Source organism: Protomyctophum bolini (genome assembly GCF_963924005.1).
Source record: "Protomyctophum bolini genome assembly, chromosome: 9".
Lineage (NCBI taxonomy): Eukaryota > Metazoa > Chordata > Actinopteri > Myctophiformes > Myctophidae > Protomyctophum > Protomyctophum bolini.
In genome coordinates this window covers 42,601,257-42,623,890 of record NC_137870.1, presented here as the reverse complement: position 1 = coordinate 42,623,890, position 22,634 = coordinate 42,601,257, and the positions used below count along the sequence as shown (strand labels likewise).

The following is a 22,634-nucleotide window of genomic DNA, read 5'->3' as shown; positions in this document are numbered from 1 at the left end:
GTGTTAATACAAATTAAAATAATACTTTTTAATACAATTATTGATTTTCTTTTCTTTCTTTCTTTCTTTCTTTCTAAAGTTTAAAAAACAATTAAATATATTAAAATAACTGATCTACAAACAAACAAACAAACAAACATTTAAATAATACATTTTAATACAATTATTGATTTTCTTTTCTTTCTTTCTTTATTTCTAAAGTTTAAAAAACAATTAAATATATATATATATATATATATATATATATATATATATATATATATATATTAAAATAACTGATCTACAAACTCGTGGAGCTTATAGATTATAGGTATTATTCACACTTTTGTACGATGAAATACGCTTAAATGATTCATCTGACCAGGCACAACTATCCAAGAATGCCTTTTGCTGGTGTTTGTTGGTGTCCATGTCGATTCAATGATAAATGACAGTTGCAGCCCTATCACAGTACACAGTGATGTAGTAATGTAAAATGGTAAATGGTGCATTTATATGGCGCTTTTATGTACCTCTTGAGCCACAGTCGCCCCACAAAGACTCACAGTACACAGTGATGTAGTAACATAGACTCACAGTACACAGTGATGTAGTAACATAGACTCACAGTACACAGTGATGTAGTAACATAGACTCACAGTACACAGTGATGTAGTAACATAGACTCACAGTACACAGTGATGTAGTAACATAGACTCACAGTACACAGTGATGTAGTAACATAGACTCACAGTACACAGTGATGTAGTAATGTAAAGACTCACAGTACACAGTGATGTAGTAATGTAAAGACTCACAGTACACAGTGATGTAGTAATGTAAAGACTCACAGTACACAGTGATGTAGTAATGTAAAGACTCACAGTACACAGTGATGTAGTAACGTAAAGACTCACAGTACACAGTGATGTAGTAACATAGACTCACAGTACACAGTGATGTAGTAACATAGACTAACAGTGCACAGTGATGTAGTAACATAGACTCACAGTACACAGTGATGTAGTAATATACTCACAGTACACAGTGATGTAGTAACGTATAGACTCACAGTACACAGTGATGTAGTAACGTAAAGACTCACAGTACACAGTGATGTAGTAACGTAAAGACTCACAGTACACAGTGATGTAGTAACGTAAAGACTCACAGTACACAGTGATGTAGTAACGTATAGACTCACAGTACACAGTGATGTAGTAACGTAAAGACTCACAGTACACAGTGATGTAGTAACGTAAAGACTCACAGTACACAGTGATGTAGTAACGTAAAGACTCACAGTACACAGTGATGTAGTAACGTAAAGACTCACAGTACACAGTGATGTAGTAACATAGACTCACAGTACACAGTGATGTAGTAATGTAAAGACTCACAGTACACAGTGATGTAGTAATGTAAAGACTCACAGTACACAGTGATGTAGTAATGTAAAGACTCACAGTACACAGTGATGTAGTAATGTAAAGACTCACAGTACACAGTGATGTAGTAACGTAAAGACTCACAGTACACAGTGATGTAGTAACATAGACTCACAGTACACAGTGATGTAGTAACATAGACTAACAGTGCACAGTGATGTAGTAACATAGACTCACAGTACACAGTGATGTAGTAATATACTCACAGTACACAGTGATGTAGTAACGTATAGACTCACAGTACACAGTGATGTAGTAACGTAAAGACTCACAGTACACAGTGATGTAGTAACGTAAAGACTCACAGTACACAGTGATGTAGTAACGTAAAGACTCACAGTACACAGTGATGTAGTAACGTATAGACTCACAGTACACAGTGATGTAGTAACGTAAAGACTCACAGTACACAGTGATGTAGTAACGTAAAGACTCACAGTACACAGTGATGTAGTAACGTAAAGACTCACAGTACACAGTGATGTAGTAACGTAAAGACTCACAGTACACAGTGATGTAGTAACGTAAAGACTCACAGTACACAGTGATGTAGTAACGTAAAGACTCACAGTACACAGTGATGTTGATGCGGGGGGTCTCCGTCATGCGGGTGCCTCCAGGGACCAGGTAGGTAACCTCGCAGTAGAACTCTGAGTCCTTGTCCTCCTTGGTCACCATCATGCTCAGGTCACTCTTCACAGAGTACATACCGCTGGCCTCCATCGTGACCAAGGAAAGCATGTTCACCTCTGGGAGACACACACACACACACACACACACACGTTTTTGTATTAATATTACCAGTAAGACGCCTGAGGGCGAGAAGCGACCTCGCCCCCACGTGCACGCATCTGCCTCGTTGACGGCAGACTGCTGGGCGAGTGCTGGCGCTTTGGCATGGGGGGGCGGATCAACATGGAATGAATTCTGTACTGGCCATATAAGGAGCATGTCTTGAGTGTACAGGCAGGGTTTGATGAGGTCAGATCAACATATGGAATGTCAGAACAGGTCAGCTCCATACAGTATACGGAGATCTAAGGGTGGTAGCGGGGGACATTCTCTTGAGTGTACATGGTTTGACGAGGGCCCAGGTAGGGCCGGGCCTTAATTTTCGGGCCTGTTGAGAACTCTAGTTTCCGCCGGCTGCCGGGCGCGGCTGCACTCATAACTTTGGGGCAGACCCGTCACCCGTCTAGAGTTTGAATGGACAGGTGGGCCTGTTGAGAACTCTAGTTTCCGCCGGCTGCCAGGCGCGGCTGCACTAATAACTTTGGGGCAGACCCGTCACCCGTCTAGAGTTTGAATGGACAGGTGGGCCTGGTGAGATCTCTAGTTTTCGCCGGCTGCCGTAATATCTTCACACTGTGGAACTACAGCCTTCATCATCCTCATCCATCATGTTTATATGCATGCCATTCATTCATCATCAATCAGTGATCACGCCATAAACCCACGCTCAAATTTAAGGCAGAATTTACACTCCATTGATACATGTCTCTCTTTTTATGCGGCCATGGCATAAGTGTGATAGTGCATGAGGAGGACAACTCCTCATGCATTATTATCACTTACTCATCTGAACACAAACAGTGTCAGTCTGTTTCATTCATGCTGTGGTTTTACCATTTGCAATGTTCTGCAGCGGAGTGTTGTCTCTGTACCAAGTGATGTTGGGTCTGGGGAAACCATTCTTAGCCTCACAGCTTCCAATCTGAGGAGAGGAGAGGAGAGGAGAGAAATAAATACATAAAACAACTGTAATTATTGTGTGTATATATATATATTATATATAATATATACATACACACACACACACACACACACACACACACACACACACACACACACACACACACACACACACACACACACACACAAATGATGCCACAACTGTGAAGAGACTTCAAGTGTTTACCTTTGAAGGGAACTCGTTCGTGACGGAGATGCCCGTGTGAACCCGCTCGATGGAAGGAAAAGCCGGCGTCTCTGTGAAAGAACCACTGTGTCAGCTACATCTCACATGTTCTACAGCATGTCTACTACATTATTAAAGAACCACTGTGTCAGCTACATCTACAGCACATGTTCTACAGCATGTCTACTACATTATCCATTACTATTTAGTTACATAATGTGATAACTGTCCATTGCAGATGGCGCACATTCACTATGTACACATGCCAGTGAGTTTAACACTACAAAGGGTAACCCTTCCATAACCTGTGACCATTATGGGTCCATTTGGTTCCATTTGTGCACTCTCTGCCTAATGCAGTACACTCTCTGAGTCTATGGGGGTTCGTAGCCTAATGCAGTACACTCTCTGAGTCTATGGGGGTTCGTAGCCTAATGCAGTACACTCTCTGAGTCTAGGGGGGTTCGTAGCCTAATGCAGTACACTCTCTGAGTATATGGGGGTTCGTAGCCTAATGCAGTACACTCTCTGAGTCTATGGGGGTTCGTTGCCTAATGCAGTACACTCTCTAAGTCTATGGGGGTTCGTAGCCTAATGCAGTACACTCTGAGTCTATGGGGGTTCGTAGCCTAATGCAGTACACTCTCTGAGTCTATGGGGGTTCGTAGCCTAATGCAGTACACTCTGAGTCTATGGGGGTTCGTAGCCTAATGCAGTACACTCTCTGAGTCTATGGGGGTTCGTAGCCTAATGCAGTACACTCTCTGAGTCTATGGGGGTTCGTAGCCTAATGCAGTGCTTTTCAAAAGCCTGCCATGTTAAAGTGGTCAGACGTGCGGGTGGCGTGCATTTTCAGAACATGTTTCTTTAATGAATACTATATGAACGTATACTATGTTCAGTGGAACGCAGTATTGGTAAAACCATGAAAACAAACCATGAAATGTCTTTAAACATACATCAGCTATTTTCACTACATCTTCATTTCTATTAATATTTTATGCTTTTCTTCGATTGTCTGTTTTAGAATTCATAAAATTCTTTATTTTTATTTCAATGGAAGTTGCTCAGTGGCGTTTTGAAGCACCCGGAAGAACACTCCTTTTTGACACCAAAATGAGGAAGTGGTCTGTGTTAATCCATTCCAGACGGGAACCCCTTTTGGTGTTTTAACTAATCATTATGTTATACTTTAGCCATTGAAAAATAGCAGATCTACAAGCTCATAGCGCGCCACCGAGTGGCGCGCTAAGAGCTTTAGATGCTAGTCTGCTATTTTTTAAACCCAGTTTAACCCAAATGGGTTAAACCCAAATGGGTTAAACTGGGTTACTCGGTTTACCAACCCACTGTTGGGCCTAATAATGCACACTAAAAACTGGGGCGTCCAACACATGTACAGCACAGTGTTTGAGAAGCAGCGTCTCTTACCGAACACCTTGAGCTGTGTCAGTGTTTGAGAAGAAGCGTCTCTTACCGAACACCTTGAGCTGTGTCAGTGTTTGAGGAGCAGCGTCTCTTACCGAACACCTTGAGCTATGTCAGTGTTTGAGGAGCAGCATCTCTTACCGAACACCTTGAGCTGTGTCAGTGTCTGAGAAGCAGCGTCTCTTACCGAACACCTTGAGCTGTGTCAGTGTTTGAGAAGAAGCGTCTCTTACCGAACACCTTGAGCTGTGTCAGTGTTTGAGAAGTAGCGTCTCTTACCGAACACCTTGAGCTGTGTCAGTGTTTGAGGAGCAGCGTCTCTTACCGAACACCTTGAGCTGTGTCAGTGTTTGAGGAGCAGCATCTCTTACCGAACACCTTGAGCTGTGTCAGTGTTTGAGAAGGAGCGTCTCTTACCGAACACCTTGAGCTGTGTCAGTGTTTGAGAAGGAGCGTCTCTTACCGAACACCTTGAGCTGTGTCAGTGTTTGAGAAGGAGCGTCTCTTACCGAACACCTTGAGCTGTGTCAGTGTTTGAGGAGCAGCGTCTCTTACCGAACACCTTGAGCTGTGTCAGTGTTTGAGAAGCGGCGTCTCTTACCGAACACCTTGAGCTGTGTCAGTGTTTGAGAGGCAGCGTCTCTTACCGAACACCTTGAGCTGTGTCAGTGTTTGAGGAGCAGGGTCTCTTACCGAACACCTTGAGCTGTGTCAGTGTTTGAGGAGCAGCGTCTCTTACCGAACACCTTGAGCTGTGTCAGTGTTTGAGAGGCAGCGTCTCTTACCGAACACCTTGAGCTGTGTCAGTGTTTGAGAAGGAGCGTCTCTTACCGAACACCTTGAGCTGTGTCAGTGTTTGAGAAGCAAGCGTCTCTTACCGAACACCTTGAGCTGTGTCAGTGTTTGAGAAGCGGCGTCTCTTACCGAACACCTTGAGCTGTGTCAGTGTTTGAGGAGCAGCGTCTCTTACCGAACACCTTGAGCTGTGTCAGTCCCTCGTCAGCGTCTCTTACCGAACACCTTGAGCTGTGTCAGTCCCTCGTCAGCGTCTCTTACCGAACACCTTGAGCTGCGTCAGTCCCTCGTCGGTGCCGTCCGTCAGGCCCTGGACGACGCAGATGAAGTCCAGCGCGTCGCTCAGCTGCACGTCTCTGACGGTCAACACCAGCTCCCCCGTGGCGCCCGTACCGTTCACCGAGATGCGCTCCGAGAACGGCGTGCCCTTCTCCACGATGTGCATGGTGGAGTCCTGGTAGTAGATTCTGTGCCTCTCCGTCGACGGCGGCGGCGCTACCTACACCCACCACGGAAACGCACGCGCATCATCATCAGAAATCAAATCAAATCAAATCAAACTTTATTTATACAGCGCATTTACATCGACCAAGGTCGAACCAAAGCGCTTCACATTTGCAACGCATAATTACAAACACAAGCAAACAGAAAAAGGGATAAAATAAAGCAATAATTTCAAAGAGAGAGCAAAATGTAAAATGCAATTGGCAGTCCATAGGAACATAGCTCGTGGGCAGACTTAAATTAAATTGAATTAAAAGCGATAAGAGTAAGAATGAGTCTTTAATAAGGATTTAAAAACCGTCAAAGACCGAGCAGCGCGAACATGGAGCGGCAGGGCGTTCCAGAGGTTGGGACCAGCCACGGCGAACGCGCGATCTCCTCTGGTCCTGAATTCTGTGTCAGGCACAATCAGGAGAGACAGATTGGCCGATCTCAGGGCTCTTGCTGGTACATAGGGAGTGATCAATTCAGCTAAATATGGGGGGGACAGGTCATTTTGGGCTTTAAAGACAAAAATGATGATATCATCCTGATAAATCTGATTATTATTATTATTATTATAATAGCTCCGATATTATATTGTATGATGTATTCTTTCTTTTTATGAAGATTACCGTATATTTGTTTTCATATGCTTGCAGTTCTGCTAAATGACTACCGGTATTTGTTTTACCTGGTGATTGTTTGTATCTGCTGACAAAGCACCCAGAGGGATTTGCTTCGGCCAAAGCCATCTTAAAATGTACCGTTGCTCACTAGTACATGGCCTTTTCTCTATACAGTGTTGGGAAAGTTCATTTATTTTATGAACTAGTTCAGTTCACAGTTCATAATTCAACATTTTGAACTAAAGTTCATGGTTCCAAAAAATGATTTGCGCACCAGTTGAGAGACAGGGATTTAGAGAATGCTGACAGGCACTCAAATGAGATGTTAACGTCCTGTAAGTAGATGTGTAAATAAAACTAGTGTTGACTAATCAATACAAGTGGCTCTTATTTTTATGAGGCAGTTTCTGCACAGGAAGTCCGTTTCACTTGTAAACAAGCTACGATGGATGAGCTCTCAAAGTACTAGTCGCTAAACCACGTTAGCGACCATATTTACAATATCAAGACTGGAACCTGCAGGCAGCATTAGGCGAGTAATTCATTGTATACTGTATGTGTTGGACGTTCGTGGTTGTGCTAATGATAAACGGACAGCTGCTGCTGCGGCTAATCCTAAGAGAAAAAGTGACGTTCACACACGCCAGAAATGAATGTGTTCACAATGACGTTCATCAGGCAGAAATACAGTACGTTCAGCCCAAATGAGAACGCGTTCGTGAACTATCGTTCTTTGGGTACAACACTGCCTATATATTATTTATTATCGGAGCAGTATGGGTTGGCGCCCCAGCCTGTGTCTTCCGTGAGGAAGAAGCCCAACAAAGCCACGGTGAGCCTCAAGCGGAGCCTGCGGCACCACCAAGGGCAAGGTGGAGCCTGCGGAACCGTTGCGGCTCGAGAATCCACCATTCCTGAATAAAGTGCCGGGTGCTGGGAGTCTGGTGCAACGCACAGGGGCTGGACTTGGTGAGAGCAGGACTGGACCTGGTGAGACGTAGGAGGGGACCGGACAGGAGTCAACCCACAGAGCCTATAGTCCTTCCACGCACCAGAATGGTACCTCCCAGTCCCGGCAGAGTAGTTCAGGAGGAACGGATTGTGTGGCCCTGGTTTTTCCCTAATGGGACTGATCGAGGGTAGCTACTGGGACGTAAGTCGGGACTTGATGAGGATACGTCCCAGGTGCATCCATGTATGTATGTATTTTGTTTTATTATCGGTTATTAGTATCGGTATCGATCTTGAGGAGCAGGAAGTTATCGATATCACTATCAGAATAAAGAAATCGATATCGTGCATCCCTACATTTATATGTTGTATTCTTAGCATAATACAGTGCATGGGATGCAATCAGTGAATGAGTAGAGGCTGTTTGTGTGTGTCGGCATTGCATTGCTCCACCACTATACATATTTAGATGTGTGTCTGTGCGCGCAAGTGTGTGTGTGTGTGTGTGTGTGTGTGTGTGTGTGTGTATGTGTGTGCGCGTGCGTGCGTGTGTACGTGCGTGTGTGTGTGTGTGTGTGTGCCATAACACTTACATAAAGCCACTGTATCATGACGCCCCCTAACCCATCAGCGGACTTGAAGATGCAGGTGATCTGAGCGGTGTCTTTCCTGAACACCTCCACCCTGTCCTCCATGTTCACCTCCATCACGGCCCAGGCTGAGGGGAGAGAGAGAGAGAGAGAAAGAGAGATGTGAGTCTGTAGTCTGTACGAGATGTGAAACTGTACGTCACAGTTCGCTGTAGGAAAAGCAAACTGACATTTCACATTATTTCACAGCGTGGCTGGCTTGTGGGTTGGCTAATATTTTCCCTACATTTTAGTTAACAGGTAATTGAATGTATTAAATTGTGATATTATCAAACATAAACATCAAGCATATCAGACGGTCTACATTTCCCCAAAAGGAAGCACATGTATTTAATCTGGTCTGACCAGAAGCAGGGATAAAACATATAAGATATATATAGCCATAATAATAATACTATAATACTATTATAATTCATACTGATATGGGACAGAAACTGCCTGCCTGTCTATATATATATATATATATATATATATATATATATATACAGTACTGTGGACGCCCAGTCACCGGGGAACGATGGCACACAAGGAAAGGAAAAGAGGCAGAAGATTTGTAAGGGGTCAAAGCGATGAGGGAGATGCTATGAGTGGAATGAGAGAGCCCACCCATGTCCACAGCAATGTGCCGCATTCCACCATGTCACCCTCTCTCTCTCTCTCGCAGGAAGAAAGGCTCAATTTACAGGCCGCATAGTAGCCGCACTGTTCCCTCTCTTATAGGAATGAGTAGTTTCTCCCCCCTTCGGAGGGTCTCCCAGCGTGACGCAGACTCCAGTGGGACGGGACGGGACAAGGAAACCCCCCCCCCATGTTTAGGTGTGAACTGAATCCAATTCATTGGACTTAAAGAGTCACCAATCAGCCAAAACGGAACAATTGCACATAAAAACAAAGTGCTACGCAGTCTCTCATCATTTTTTTCTGCTGCATACAGTATTCCAGATTATGTACCGTTACTGTACACAGTAGAAAATAAAAGCAGCATTCTATCTTCGCCTTTTTTAATTAAATGTTTTCAAAAGGCAGCAAACAAAACTTGAGTAATATACTATTTTTTTTATATATAGTAATAATATTACAGTTGTTGGTCAAGTACCCGCTTACACTACCCGTTACTGGGTAAAATAATAATATTACAGTAATATATTAAATGTAACTCGTTACTGCCCACCACTGGTGACACATGCATACATGCATGGTCGCTGATGGCCAGAGGGCCGGGAAGTTAGACTTGCCATTCTAATGCAGGTCAATTCATGACGCGTGAACGTGAAGGAGTTTGAACACAATGCAATGACAGGGAGCAGTGTTGGAGAGTAGCTAAGTACATTTACTTAAGTACTGTACTTAAGTACATTTTTGAGGTATTTGTACTTTACTTGAGTATTAATACTTTTACTTCTACTCCACTACATCTCAGAGGCAAATATTGTACTTTTTCTCCACTACATTTATTTGAAAAGTTTAGTTAGCCTATACTATAGTTACTTTGATTATCATTACAAAACATACATTAAACACTTCAACACCATATACATTTTGTCCGTTTGAAAATAGCCGATATACAAGCTTGCGACGCATCGTGAGCTTGTAGGTATATTTTCCTTGCTTATCTTCTGTCCAACCTGCGTCTCCTGCATGTGCTCCTCTTGTGTTGCTGTTTACCACTGCCTAATGGACCTGGACGGATCCTTTCCTATTAAGAAATCCAATTACCCCCCCCCCCCCCGACAAAGACATTTCCTGGCCATTATCTATGACAGCGCAACGCTGACTCACTCCCAGCTTCCACCTACACTCCTCCACCACCCGTTCACCATATCCATGCGCACGCGAGCAGCCATTTTTCTCTTATGTGTCACGCTCCAGGGTGGGAAAAAAACACCATCCTGAGTATATGACGCAGGGAGGTGATAAAATGAATGGCCGGGTTAAGGGGATATGGCTGGGGATTTAAGATATTTACAGTATATTGTAACGTTTAGGGTCTGGGGGATGTTAGTGGGACTTTTTAGACTCTTAAACCAGTTCCCAAGCGGCCGCGCTATACCTCCTGAGTCACTGCCGCTTAATCATTTAATGTCAAAATGTCCGTGAGCAGGAGACGGACTGAAGCCGGTGCCGTTCCATAACGGCACAACCTCGGCTCCTAATAGTTAGGATGGTTAAATGCAGATGACGACTTCTAGATTATGTGCAAATGTATACTTGACCAATACACTAACTAAAGGGGACACGTTTATTTCACCCAAAGTAGTACCCAATTATTTTTGCCCCCCTTTATCTCCCAATGTAGTCATTATCTGCCAGTTTACCTCTGTGTTGCCACTGCCCTTATACTGTTTCACCCTGCCAGTGAGGAGCCACGTAGATACTACTGTTGTCATTCAACACCCAGACCATACTGTAGGAGTCACTACTACTAGCGACAAAGATCACCCTCCTAGCCTGGCATCCATTCACACCGAACATTATATGGTCAATTAGATGCGGCTCAGCCAACTGGACACACCGTGCATGGTGGATTCAACAGGTGCTTTAACTCCGCGCCACCACGATTGTCAAAGGGGATTCATTTTGTATTCATTATAACGATCCATTTCAGAACATCTGGCTGTTTGACAGGTGTGAATCTACTGTGATAAGGCGCATTGCAGACGATTATTGCGAACTTTTACCTCGATTATGATTAATGAAAGATATTTATTTGTACGCACCACACGCATGAAAGCAGATATTAATTAGTCTGTACGTGTGCTGCATTCACAGCGCTATGGGTCTCTGGCTTTATGTCCTGCCTTTAGCACACTAGTACATTTTCCCCTGGAGAGTGTGAGCTTGACCCCCCCTGCATGCTGTGTTTGTGTTTTCCCAGAAAGGGGAATTTGTTTCTCCCACTGTACTAACTGTACTTAGTAAATATTCCGGCTCCTCGGCGCCTTGGTATGCAAGAGAGGAAAAGAGAGATCGAGGGCAGAGGCATATAATTCAAAGCATATGGAGTCTTGTCAAATTGGTAAAATGGGGTCATTAGTGGGCCTCGATGGTGCTACTGCAGTAATGGGGAAGTCAAGGCTGAATGTGTGCACGCACGTGTACGTGTGTGTGTGTGTGTGTGTGTGTGTGTGCGTGCGTGCCTGCGTGCGTGCGAGTGTTATGACTTGATGTGATGTGTATAATGAGTGAGTGAAAGAGTGTAAAGAGTGTAAAACAAGCCTCTTAGAAAAGAGGTTTAGAAAAGACCCTCCCTGGAGGTGAACTGTATCACAAATCACAACAAAACAGGGGGACTCTCAGCAATGTCAACGACCAAACCATGTGTAACAGAAGGAACGAGCATGACAGACAGACAGACAGAGAGAGAGAGCGAGAGAGAGAGAGAGGTGGGGAGGGAGTAAATGCAGTATGGTTGAAGGTTGCAGGAAACAGAAAACAGAAAAGGGAAAGGGATGGCTTTAAAGAGATTAACAGCTAATTGAGGATGACGCATACGTGCACACGTACACAAACACGCACGGATTACAGATCTCAATTAGTCTGACAACACTATAGCTACAGCTGCAATAATAAGGCAGCCATTATTGCCATGTTAACGCAATGTAACTATAGTACATCTGTATGGTAGAGTATGTTAATACAATATAACTAGTACAGCTTGGTACCGGGTATAAGATGCCTACCAGTTGAAATGATCAATAAAGCAGATCTGGCGCATCAGAGACTTTAAAACGCTCGGATTGTAGCTTTTATTGGAAACGATAAGGCACAGTCCAGGTGTTCATTTTACAACACGAGGTGCACTGTGACGGTTGGCGATAAAAATAGGTCCCCCCCCCCCCCCCCCCGCCCCGTGACAGAGAGAGGAAGCGACGCTGTGGAAGGCTGAGGTCATATCAAAGGGCATTGTTTGTATCCTGTCAAAAGGCTTTCATGTCACAGGTATAGACAAAACAGACACTGTGTGAGATGTCACCGTCTCGTTGTGATAGGTCCGGCTCAACAAGCTATACTGGCCTACAGTGGTTCTCAAACCCCCACATATTATGAATTTATGTATATGTATTTAGCTATTTCAAAAGGTTTTATGCTGCAGGGATCCCAATAAAATGGGCATTTTATGAATATTAAAAGACCGAGAGCGCCCCGTTAAGCGCCCCCTTTATAGTTTAGGGTTTCCTACGTTTGGTTTTTAATTTATTATTATTTCAAAACGTTTTTCCACAAATGCAAAATGTTTCATGAATTAATAACAAGATCCAATGATTTTTTGTTTTCAGTATAATGTCATGAAGAAATGAAAGACAAACCTATAAGAAATTCACAACGGCGCGAAGCCATTCTTTTTTTTTCTTTCTTTTTTTTGTGTGATATCCTTCTGGACCAAGTGTTTGACTGTACTGTACTCTTTTACATTTCTGCAAAAAAAAGTATTCAATTAATCAATCAAACCGTAACAACGCTGATTTGCGCAAAACATTCACTACTGGCATTCAAGCCCAGTACTGTCAGACTCCTTTCGTCAATTATTAAACCACACTTTGTAATCAATAATTGCCCTTTTTAGGTGGATTCAACTGACGCTGCACCCGAGAAGACAGACTAATTGTGACCTTATAAAACATTTAGGACTCCTTTTTATTCTTACACAGTGAATGGAGATCAAAGCAATGGCATAATATAGTAAAAAGCACACACAGCAACAGCAATGGCGGTGGCTCTGTTCCTGAACACATTTATCTGTGTGTGTGATCTGCTTTGTTTGCAGTTCAGAATGCTCTTATGTAATCAATGTAATCCCTTCCCCCTCGTATCAATATTTACATACCGAAGGATTCCCCCGCTCAAACAGCCATTCATGTTTAATTTACACACTGCCCATGTTCTCTAAACTAAAGGCCTGATAGATGAGAGCATTAGCATTATTATTACATTAAAGATACTGTATAGAGAACGGCAGCGTGCGTGCGTGCGTGCGAGAGGTTGTGTGAGAGAGAGAGAGAGCTTGTATGGATGATTTTGCATGTGCAACATCTGGTCGTGGCCCTAGTTTTAACCACTTAAAGCCTATATACTGTACTTTGTTGAACAGAAAATAGCGAACATAGTTTATCTGTGAACTTGTGAACATTTTGCTGAATGTTTTCCTGTTTTCGCAGAATGTTCGCACACTTTCCCAGAATGTCTATGACAGAATAGGGACACTAGGGTGCATGTGGTTAATGATTTGCTAATTAGCTAATTGCATAATTAGCTCATCCTGTGGTGAGCGCACCCTTGAGAAATTCAGCGAGAGCACGGGCACAGCTAAAGCAGACGCAGAGGGGACTCCCTCAATTTGGTCCGACTTATGTACTAGTCGACCTGCAGTCATGAGTCCGACCCAAAACCCAACCCTAAATCTTACCTCACAGGAAGCCACGGGTCAGTTTTAACCTGCCACGGGTTCGTTTTAACCTGCCACGCATGTCAGGAGCCACATGTTATAGTTTTAACCTGCCAGGGGTTAGTTTTAACCTGCCACACATGTCGGGAGCCACGGATGAGTTTTAAAACGGGTTAGTTGTAACCGGCCACGCATAGTATGTCTAACAAACTCCACTTAACACTGGGAAAAAGAGACTCTCCCAGACACAAAGTGGGCCCTATAAAATTGGCCTTACATAAAAAGCCACAATCATAATTGTGCTCAATTAGTTCCGGCATCCCCCACGGCGCATTACTCGGGCCTCCTCTGCAGTAATATTTCCATCCATGCGTCATGGCAGAACGAACAGTGCCCTGTTTTCCAGACCTGTCACATCTAAGAATAACATTGGCCTATCAAGTGTGTTTGCTTACGTGATATGGCAGAATTACTGCGCAGTGCAGCACATTGAACCGACAGACACCAGGAATAGCGGCGTGTCGTCGGGACCGAGTGGTGGTGAAACACAGAGCCTGGGAAAACAGTGTCTGTTATAGGGCTGCTCTTTGGTACAGGCCATGTGAAGGCCTGACAACAGGCTGGGTGTATACAGTTAACACCACACAACTCAGATAAAAGAACAACGGGCTGGGTGTACAGTCAACACCACACAACTCAGATAAAAGAACAACAGGCTGGGTGTGCAGTTAACACCACACAACTCAGATAAAAGAGGAGTGAGACAGGAGAGAAGAAAGAAAAACGGAAAGAAAGAAAGAAAGAAGTCAAGTTGGGTAAAGGAGAGAAAGATGGGGTGCGAGGAGAAGAGGAGGGCACTTGGGTTAGTTAGTGTGTGTGTGTGTGTGTGTGTGTGTGTGTGTGTGTGCTTGTGTGCTTGCGTGTGCTTGCGCAGTACAATTTCCCACGTCCTCTCAAGAGAAAATGGTTGTTTTCATGGTCAGAAAAAGATTGTTATAGACATACAGTTAAGAGTAGTCGGCTTACAATTACAGTAGGAAATGATTCAGGTTAAGGGTTAGGCCGTTAGGGGATTTAAAAGTAGGCATTTGGGGGTTAGGTTTAGGGGGTTAAGTTTTATAGTTGTACACCGGTGTCATGCACGCACTGGAAAGGTATGATTGCTTATGATTTGTGACTCCACAGCCACAGCTGCACAAATCAGCCACAAGGCCACAAGCAGCCACAGCCGGCACCGGCTGTAGGCTGCACCTCCAGACAGATCAGGGTTGTAAATGATCAAACGAGAGTAGAAAATACAATGTGTGTGTCTGAATGTACAGAATGTGAGTCTGTGTTGTATGTGGAGTACAGATTGCTGCCAGTGAGAGGTACTGTATCGTCTGACATTTACAGCACAGCTATCTGGCACGCAGACAAAACACTACAGTACCTATCTGATAGATAACAGCTGTCACTCCATGTCTGACACCGAGACACGCTCACTACAGTACAGTATAGAGAGGGTATGCGCGTGACATCATCATCAAACCAGGAAGTTATGCAGGAATTCCTAATGAGAGGCAAAAAACTACTTTCTGGCCCATATGCATCCAAACAGAAAAGTCATATCTAATTGCATTAAACGACATTAAACAATGTTAAACTCAATTTGCCTGTCACTTTGCCACTCGATTTGCCATTCACTTTATGCATGCGCATACCCTCTATAGCGTCTCTTTGACTCTGTTGGGTGGAAACGTCATTATGTCCAAAACCTTTCAGGATTCAAATTAAAAAAATAACATTAGTAGCACATCTACAAGCTCGAAACGTGGCGCGAAAAGTGCATCTGCTATACTTTAGAAGCTTTTGTTTGACAAAACAGCCCGACAGCGACAGTACGGTCATAATGTGTCCACACAAACTGTTACTAAACTGTTGTATGGTACCAACATAAAACAGTCTATGGTCCGAGTGTCAGATTGTTTACAATAGGCATGATATCTGCCCGTTTGTTATTATTTCAACCGTCTCTACTGGCCGAGTTCAGACACACGGCAGGTCTACTAGGCAGAGAGACCACACCAGAACAGTAGCACTATAGCTGAGCTCAGCTTTGGCCTGGCTAAACAGCGTGAAAGAATCTTTAAGAGGCATTCCAAAGAGAAATAAACACTGAAGGCCTTGTCAGACGTCCATCTATCATATTAGTTCTGAGACGAGACGCAGGCCCGAAGCATTTCAGGCTCTCGCCACCACCACCAATGCCACATGGCTTCAATCAGGCCCTCAGCTACCATCAAAGAACCAGAGACCTCGCTGACCCGTACTATACAGGGCTTATGAATTCCACCACACATCATCGTCACGTCCACATAACATACAGTCAACATACATCACGTAACTGAACATAATGTTTATCATGCTTACACCATCTGAATTGCAAAAGCATGTTCCGTGTTCAGCAACAGAGATCTCAGTGATCCTTGGTTATGATTTGATTTCTAATGTGTTGTTGTGGCTGCATGTGCTGCTATAAAAAGATGGGCGGCTGTCTTTGATGTCAGGTATATGTGACGGCCCCTTTTGTGCCCATATATGGAGCTGAGTGATTGCTGATGCAACACACTCCATATTTGGATAGCGGGACAGACATACAGACAGACAGACACACACACACACACAGACAGACATGATCTGCTAGGTCTCATAGTAAGTGCTCACTGCGTTCGCAATTAGGCATTATATGTGGGAAGTGTGGGAGATCTTATATTTTTGGCTAAAACACAACGTCTCGGAATCCCCCATGAGGAAGTCACTAATGTTGCTCTGGAGAGGGAAGTCTGGAGCACTCTGGCGGAGCTGTTGCCCCCGCGACCCCACTACGGATAAGCGGTTGAAGATGGATGGATGGTATAATAGTGGCCAATTATTATTATATTTGGTTATCTAATATCTATACAATATACTTCTAAGTTCTGAGCCCATTTGAAATGAATAAATACTAGTTAAAATCTACCAGCTCATGGCACTTGGCAATGTGATGCACAACGACTCTAGATGTGAGGCGTGTAGATCGCCTGCACCACCTACTGCATTTTAAATCATTTTTAAAATAATAATAAAAAATAAACGGTTTCCACTTACAACAACAACTTATGTTATGACGTGCCCAAAATAGGGCTGCCACTTTAAAAAGCGAATAAACATGACTGGACTTTGTATTATCCCACTGAATTAGGTCAGGACAGCTCTCTGACCCTTTTCATTTATAATCGAGGACTCTTGAGACCCAATTACAGCCAACAAAATAAAGAGACGGGGATCATAAACTAATCTGGGAACGCAGATTAGCTTTCCTGTTAAATCCTGTTCAAGCAGAACTAGGTAACTTCTTTTTAATGAATTAAATGTAATTTTGTCATTTCTGTATGGTAGAGAATGTTAAACAATATAACTTATACACATGACGTGGTATTATCTTGTCTCCCTGCTCTTCTATTGAGACATTTAGATCGTGTCAAAGGTCATGTCTCACCTAGACACAGGATCTGACACAAATTTTGACCTGATGGTCAAGACACAATTTATCCCCTGAGCAAGCAGGCAGACTCTATTAGCTCAAAGCACTTGTGCAGGAAACCAAATATACTAAATCTTTTCACCTATTCTAATTTGTACAGAAAGTTCACCTATCATGCCATGCTCAGAATAGGGATGCTAGGGTTCTTGTGGTCAACTATGACAGAGTTAAAATCGACAGACCCTAATTGACAAGGCTGACCATAAAAAAAGGACCTTTAATCACTTAAAACCTGGAAATAGCCTATTCAGAAACTCACAATGCTTGAAAGCGGATTCGTTCAGGTGATTGTCAAGCTGTGTGTTGGAGACAATACGATGGACAGGGGCAGCTGCAGTCAAACGTGCATTCCCAGATTTCCCACCATGGCTGAGAGACGGCAAGGTCGTCTGACCTGCCAGGCCCTTATCCTCTCTCTCTCTCTCTCACACGCACGCACGCAGGCGGGGTGCATATGTTCGTTAGACATACAGTACTAACAGTCCAACAGGTATTAGTCCGACAACACTGTGGCACCCGACATGCGTGTCCGGTTACAAGCTCATACATAGTCTGTAGTAGTAGTTTCGGTGGTTAGGTGACCACCGAACTACAACATGGCGTCACAAGCCGCGGTGAAGAGCAAACCACCGCCACCGCTCCAGCCCTTCTCTCTGTTTTTACTCACCACCGCTCAACGTTATTTCAGCTCCGGTGGTCAGCGCACCACCGGAGCGGTGGTCACCTCACCACCGAAAATCCAGACTATGAATAGGCCTTAACCCGTGACCGGGTTAAAACTCACCCGTGGCTCCCGACATGCGTGGCAGGTTAAAACTAACCCGTGACCGGGTTAAAACTCACCCGTGGCTCCCGACATGCGTGGCAGGTTAAAACTAACCCGTGGTGGCTTCCTGTGAGGTTCCAGGTTTAGTTAGTTTGGGTTTTGGGTATAGGACTAATGCCTGTCTGACTGTTTAATAGTACACATCGGACCAAACACATGCACCCCATGCAGGCACACACACTCCATCACCCAGGGTGCCGGTGCCAGATGCACCGTGTACCCATAATCAACATGCCATCACAAACTAATGATTTACACTCGCAGGGAGGATAACAAAGTAAACGACCTTACAGGCAAAGGCTCACCTTATGTAACTTAGATAGCATTTTATGTAGACATAGCACTATATAGTAATATGCATAGTTTCATTATATTCCACTGTTATGTTCGTAGCTTACATATGATTCATGATAACTATAGTCTTTATGTGATAATTGTGATGTATCGCCGTGTTTTGTTCTTGCTTAATGTAAGTCACTCTGGATTAAGAGCGTCTGCTAAATGCCTAAATTGTAAATTGTAATTGTAATTGTAATTGTACATAGTTATGGGGGGATCGCACCGGACCCCACACACAACAATTGGGAGAACGAGGAAGGAAGGGAGTCGCACTATGCTCCGCTTTCACTGGGCGAAACCAAACTCCCGTTACTGTATTTCCTTTCAGAGGGACACCTGTTGCAGACATCACTGCTGCTGTGATCCTCTGCAGACTGCAGTCCATAACTCCATGTACACTAGATGCTTTAAATCATCACCACTGGAATAACAATGAATGCCTCTGTCTCTGGGTCGTTTCTCATGGTTTGTAATGAGCTGTAATAACAAAAACACCTGCATTCTTTTCTCCAGGGAGGGGAGTTGGACTTGGATGATATACTTCTGGTATAGAAATGGAAAAACTGAATAAAACAGAAGAGGTCATGGGATGTACAGTAACAACTAACAAGCAACAACAATACATGTATTACAGCATTTTGGAATTCTTAAATGCATTGACAACAGGAAAGACACAGCCCACATTCACTCCATATCCGCCCCCCAGCTAAATATATCCATTTCTCCCATCTTCTTTCACCCAGCTCTTTTTGAAGTCCTAAATAATAGGTCATCTGTTCTAGGAGATGCAGTTGTTTCACAATGTTGATGAATAGGTCAGCAGTAGGACACTTCTTTTGTAACCAGTTTCCTGTAATATCTTTTTTTGCTTGCTACCAGTAAAATCTCAAGTAAGTAGGAATCATCCTGATTTAGCCCATCTAGGTACAAAGATGTGAATGTATCATCTATTCCAAAAGCCATACTGTTTGAGGTAAGCGTTGTCAGCTGCAATACAGGAGTTATTATTTGAATGCATATAATGATATAATATCTTGCCTTTAGTTTGAACCTCTTACTAGGCTGGGATGACCAGATCTTATGCATGTCATTGCAGGCCGACCAGGCCGTGTTGTTAAGTGTTTTGATAACGTGGTTATTGTTGGATTTTCAGTAAAGACCAACACAGTTGGAGGCCTGCTCAAGAGACTGAAGGAGAGCCTGAGCGTATAGTCCAAGGATTGACTGATGGCTATTTAGAAATAGCAGATATAAGCTCACAGCAGGTCTCTTCGTACCAAGCCGCAAGCTTGTACATCTGCTATTTTTGACTCCCTTACGGAGCTATGTGTGTGGCTGGCTGCCTGGGTCTGAGCACTATGTGTGTGGCTGGCTGGCTGGCTGGCTGCCTGGGTCTGAGCACGAAAACAGCATGGTTGTTTTTCACCAACTGTGCGCAACCTAACACACTAACACACACACAAACACACACGCATATATTAACTGTATATATGATGATTTCGGGTGTGCCAGTACAGTAGTGACAGTACACTACAGTAGAGGGTACAGTATTAGGACCCCCACACGGTAACTCTCTCATTTCTCAACCGTTTCGGACGCAGGGCGGCTCACCCTGGGTGCGTTCCTGTGGGTCACCACCATCGTGTGGGGAGTTGCACCACTCACTTCACACAGGTGTGATTTATTTATTTATTTAATTTATTGATTTTTAAAAGTGTTGAATAATTTAAAATTGTTAAAACACAAATCTTCTCTTTTCTCTTTTGGGGGTCCCTGGCACAAACAATTTTCAGATTTTTTGTCCTCCTTTCATTGGACTTACATACTTTCAAATTGTAGTTGGACCAGCATCAAACAGCCTTTGAGCTGTCCGAGACTCCAGCTGTGAAGATCAGACCCCAGGTCTTCAGCTGTGAAGATCAGACCCCAGGTCTTCAGCTGTGAAGATCAGACCCCAGGTCTTCAGCTGTGAAGGTCACCTGAGGTTGACCCAGTGACTAGAGCATCTTTGATAATGATGCTCTTTGGTCTATTGTCAGCAAATTCTCCACTGCCTTTGATCAACAAGTTCCCACTCTTTAAACTTTTACTCCAAAGTTTCCAGTGCCAGCTGTTTTGATATACCCCCATCTACTCTTCCCCCCCCCCCCCCCCCCTCCATTCTGCATGAAATATGTGTCGTACATGATCTCCTGACTTTCCGTGGGCTGTGTGGTCATGTTCCCATGTCCAACTGATCTGACTCCTTCCATTTTAAAACAACACAATTAAGTGACAAGCAAATGGTATTGGCTGACTTCATAGGACTGGATGCATGCGCATTGGCTTATATATGTCTTTGAGCGCGCGCGCGTGTGTGTGTGTGTGTGTGTCAGGGCTCTGCGTGGGTCTCAGAAGGCCTCTCTCTCATGCCTGCTCCCACGGTGGTACAAACTTAACTTCCCCTGCGCCTCATGGTTCCCACGTCCCTGGTGATGTGGAGGCTGACCTCCACATCAGCCTCTATGCATGCAGGCAGGCAGGGAGGAAATAGCAGAGGGTCCTCAGAAGTATGGGAAAGGCCAACGGGGACCATATTCTGGTACTGCGAGGATTGCGATGATAGAGAGACCGAGCAGCGGGGGGGGGGAGACAGAGACAGAGAGAGAGAGAGAGAGAGAGTGAGAGAGAGTGAGAGAGAGAGACAAAGAGACAGAGACAAACAGACCAAAAGAGAGAGGGAAACAGAGAGACAGTGAGAAAGACAAACAGATAGAGAGAGAGAGGTCTCATGACAAGGCGCTCCAAGTATGAGATGTGCGTTGCTCGCTCCTGGCCGAGTTGAGCTAAAGATAGACACGCACGCATGCACGCATGCACACACACACACACACACACACACACACACACGCACACAGACACACAGACACACTCGCACAATATAGGATACAGTATCAGCAATGAGCAGAAGCTCTCTCCTTTTTTGGTGCAACCTGAAAGTGTTTATGAATGAATCATAAAGCGCTGCCGTCCTGTGCTGTATGATGTGTATGTACAGATGTGATGCTGACTGTGTCAGGGTTGACGTCACGCCTACCTAGTTGTGACGTCATCCACTCCTTATATATAAGGCATCTTGCGAGAACCGTTCTCTGTCGGATTATAAACTTCAATCAAGTCTGTATGAGAATCTAAACCTAAGCCTTACAACTTAAGCTTTTCTTAACTTGTCCATAAAGATAAAGATATCGCCAAGACCTAACTTCGCAAAAGAGTTCCAGCTGGTCAGCACTTTCCGCTCTTGTGATCAAGAACATTCTCAACCCTTACAGTACCAGTAAGACGCGCAAACGCGGGAAGCGAACGCAGCTCGTACATATTTGGTTATGTCACCATGACTCAGCCATAACCATATAAGGAGTCCCCAAAGCAGCTCCATATATGGGCACAAGTTGGACCACGCCATCACACTCATGTCCATGACTCAGCATTGCAGCAATAACCATATAAGGAGTCCCCAAAGCAGCTCCATATATGGGCACAAAAGCGTGACACACGGACAGACAGACAGACAGACAGACATGATCTGCTAGGTCTCATAGTAAGTGCTCACTGCGTTCGCAATCACTGCGTTCGCAATAATCCGACCGAGAACGGTTCTGGCATGGACGACATCTTCTCTCACATCTTTGGAGGAGGATTTGGGTTTGGATTCATGGGGGGGGGGGGCAGGGAAGAGGTGGACGACCGTGGGCAACGGAGGCAGGAGGAGAGGGGGAAGATAAGGTGCGCGCTCTGGAGGTTTCCTTTGAGGATCTCTACATTGGCAGAGCCACCTGCCACCACCTGCAGCTCATTAAGGATGTCCTGTGTGGTTCCTGTAAATGGTGAGGGAGGTAAGGCCGGAGCAGTCCAGAAGTGTGTATAGCATGCAAAGGACACGGTACGAGAATCGTGATCAGACGGTTGGGACCTGGCATGCATCAACCGATGCAGTCGGTCTGCACAGACTGCAACGGAAAGGGCGAGTTCATAAAGGAGAAGGACCGCTGTAAGAAGTGTGAGGGTCGTAAAGTATGCAAGGAGATCAAACTTCTGGAGGTGAATGTGGACAAAGAAGTATGAAACATGGCCAGAAGATCACCTTCTCTGGGGAGGCTGATCAAGCACCAGGGACTGAACCAGGAGACATAGTCCTGGTACTGCAGGAGAAAGAACATGAGGACTTTCGTCGCGATGGCAATGACCCAGCGCATTGGGC

General features: G+C 44.4%; 1 protein-coding gene across 4 annotated transcripts in view; it reads right to left on the bottom strand.

Annotated features, from left to right (window-relative positions):
* The window catches only part of LOC308321169 (cell surface glycoprotein MUC18-like), an 83,858-nt gene that overhangs the window by 24,594 nt on the left and 36,630 nt on the right, over positions 1–22,634 (bottom strand). For all 4 annotated transcript variants that reach the window (XM_080772005.1, XM_080772004.1, XM_080772006.1 and 1 more), the window contains exons 2-6: positions 8,225–8,349; positions 5,830–6,067; positions 3,346–3,416; positions 3,054–3,141; positions 1,997–2,176 (exon numbers count right to left, since the gene is read on the bottom strand). In XM_080772005.1, coding sequence (XP_080628131.1) covers positions 1,997–2,176; positions 3,054–3,141; positions 3,346–3,416; positions 5,830–6,067; positions 8,225–8,349 — 702 coding nt within the window. The remainder of the gene's footprint in view (positions 1–1,996; positions 2,177–3,053; positions 3,142–3,345; positions 3,417–5,829; positions 6,068–8,224; positions 8,350–22,634) is intronic.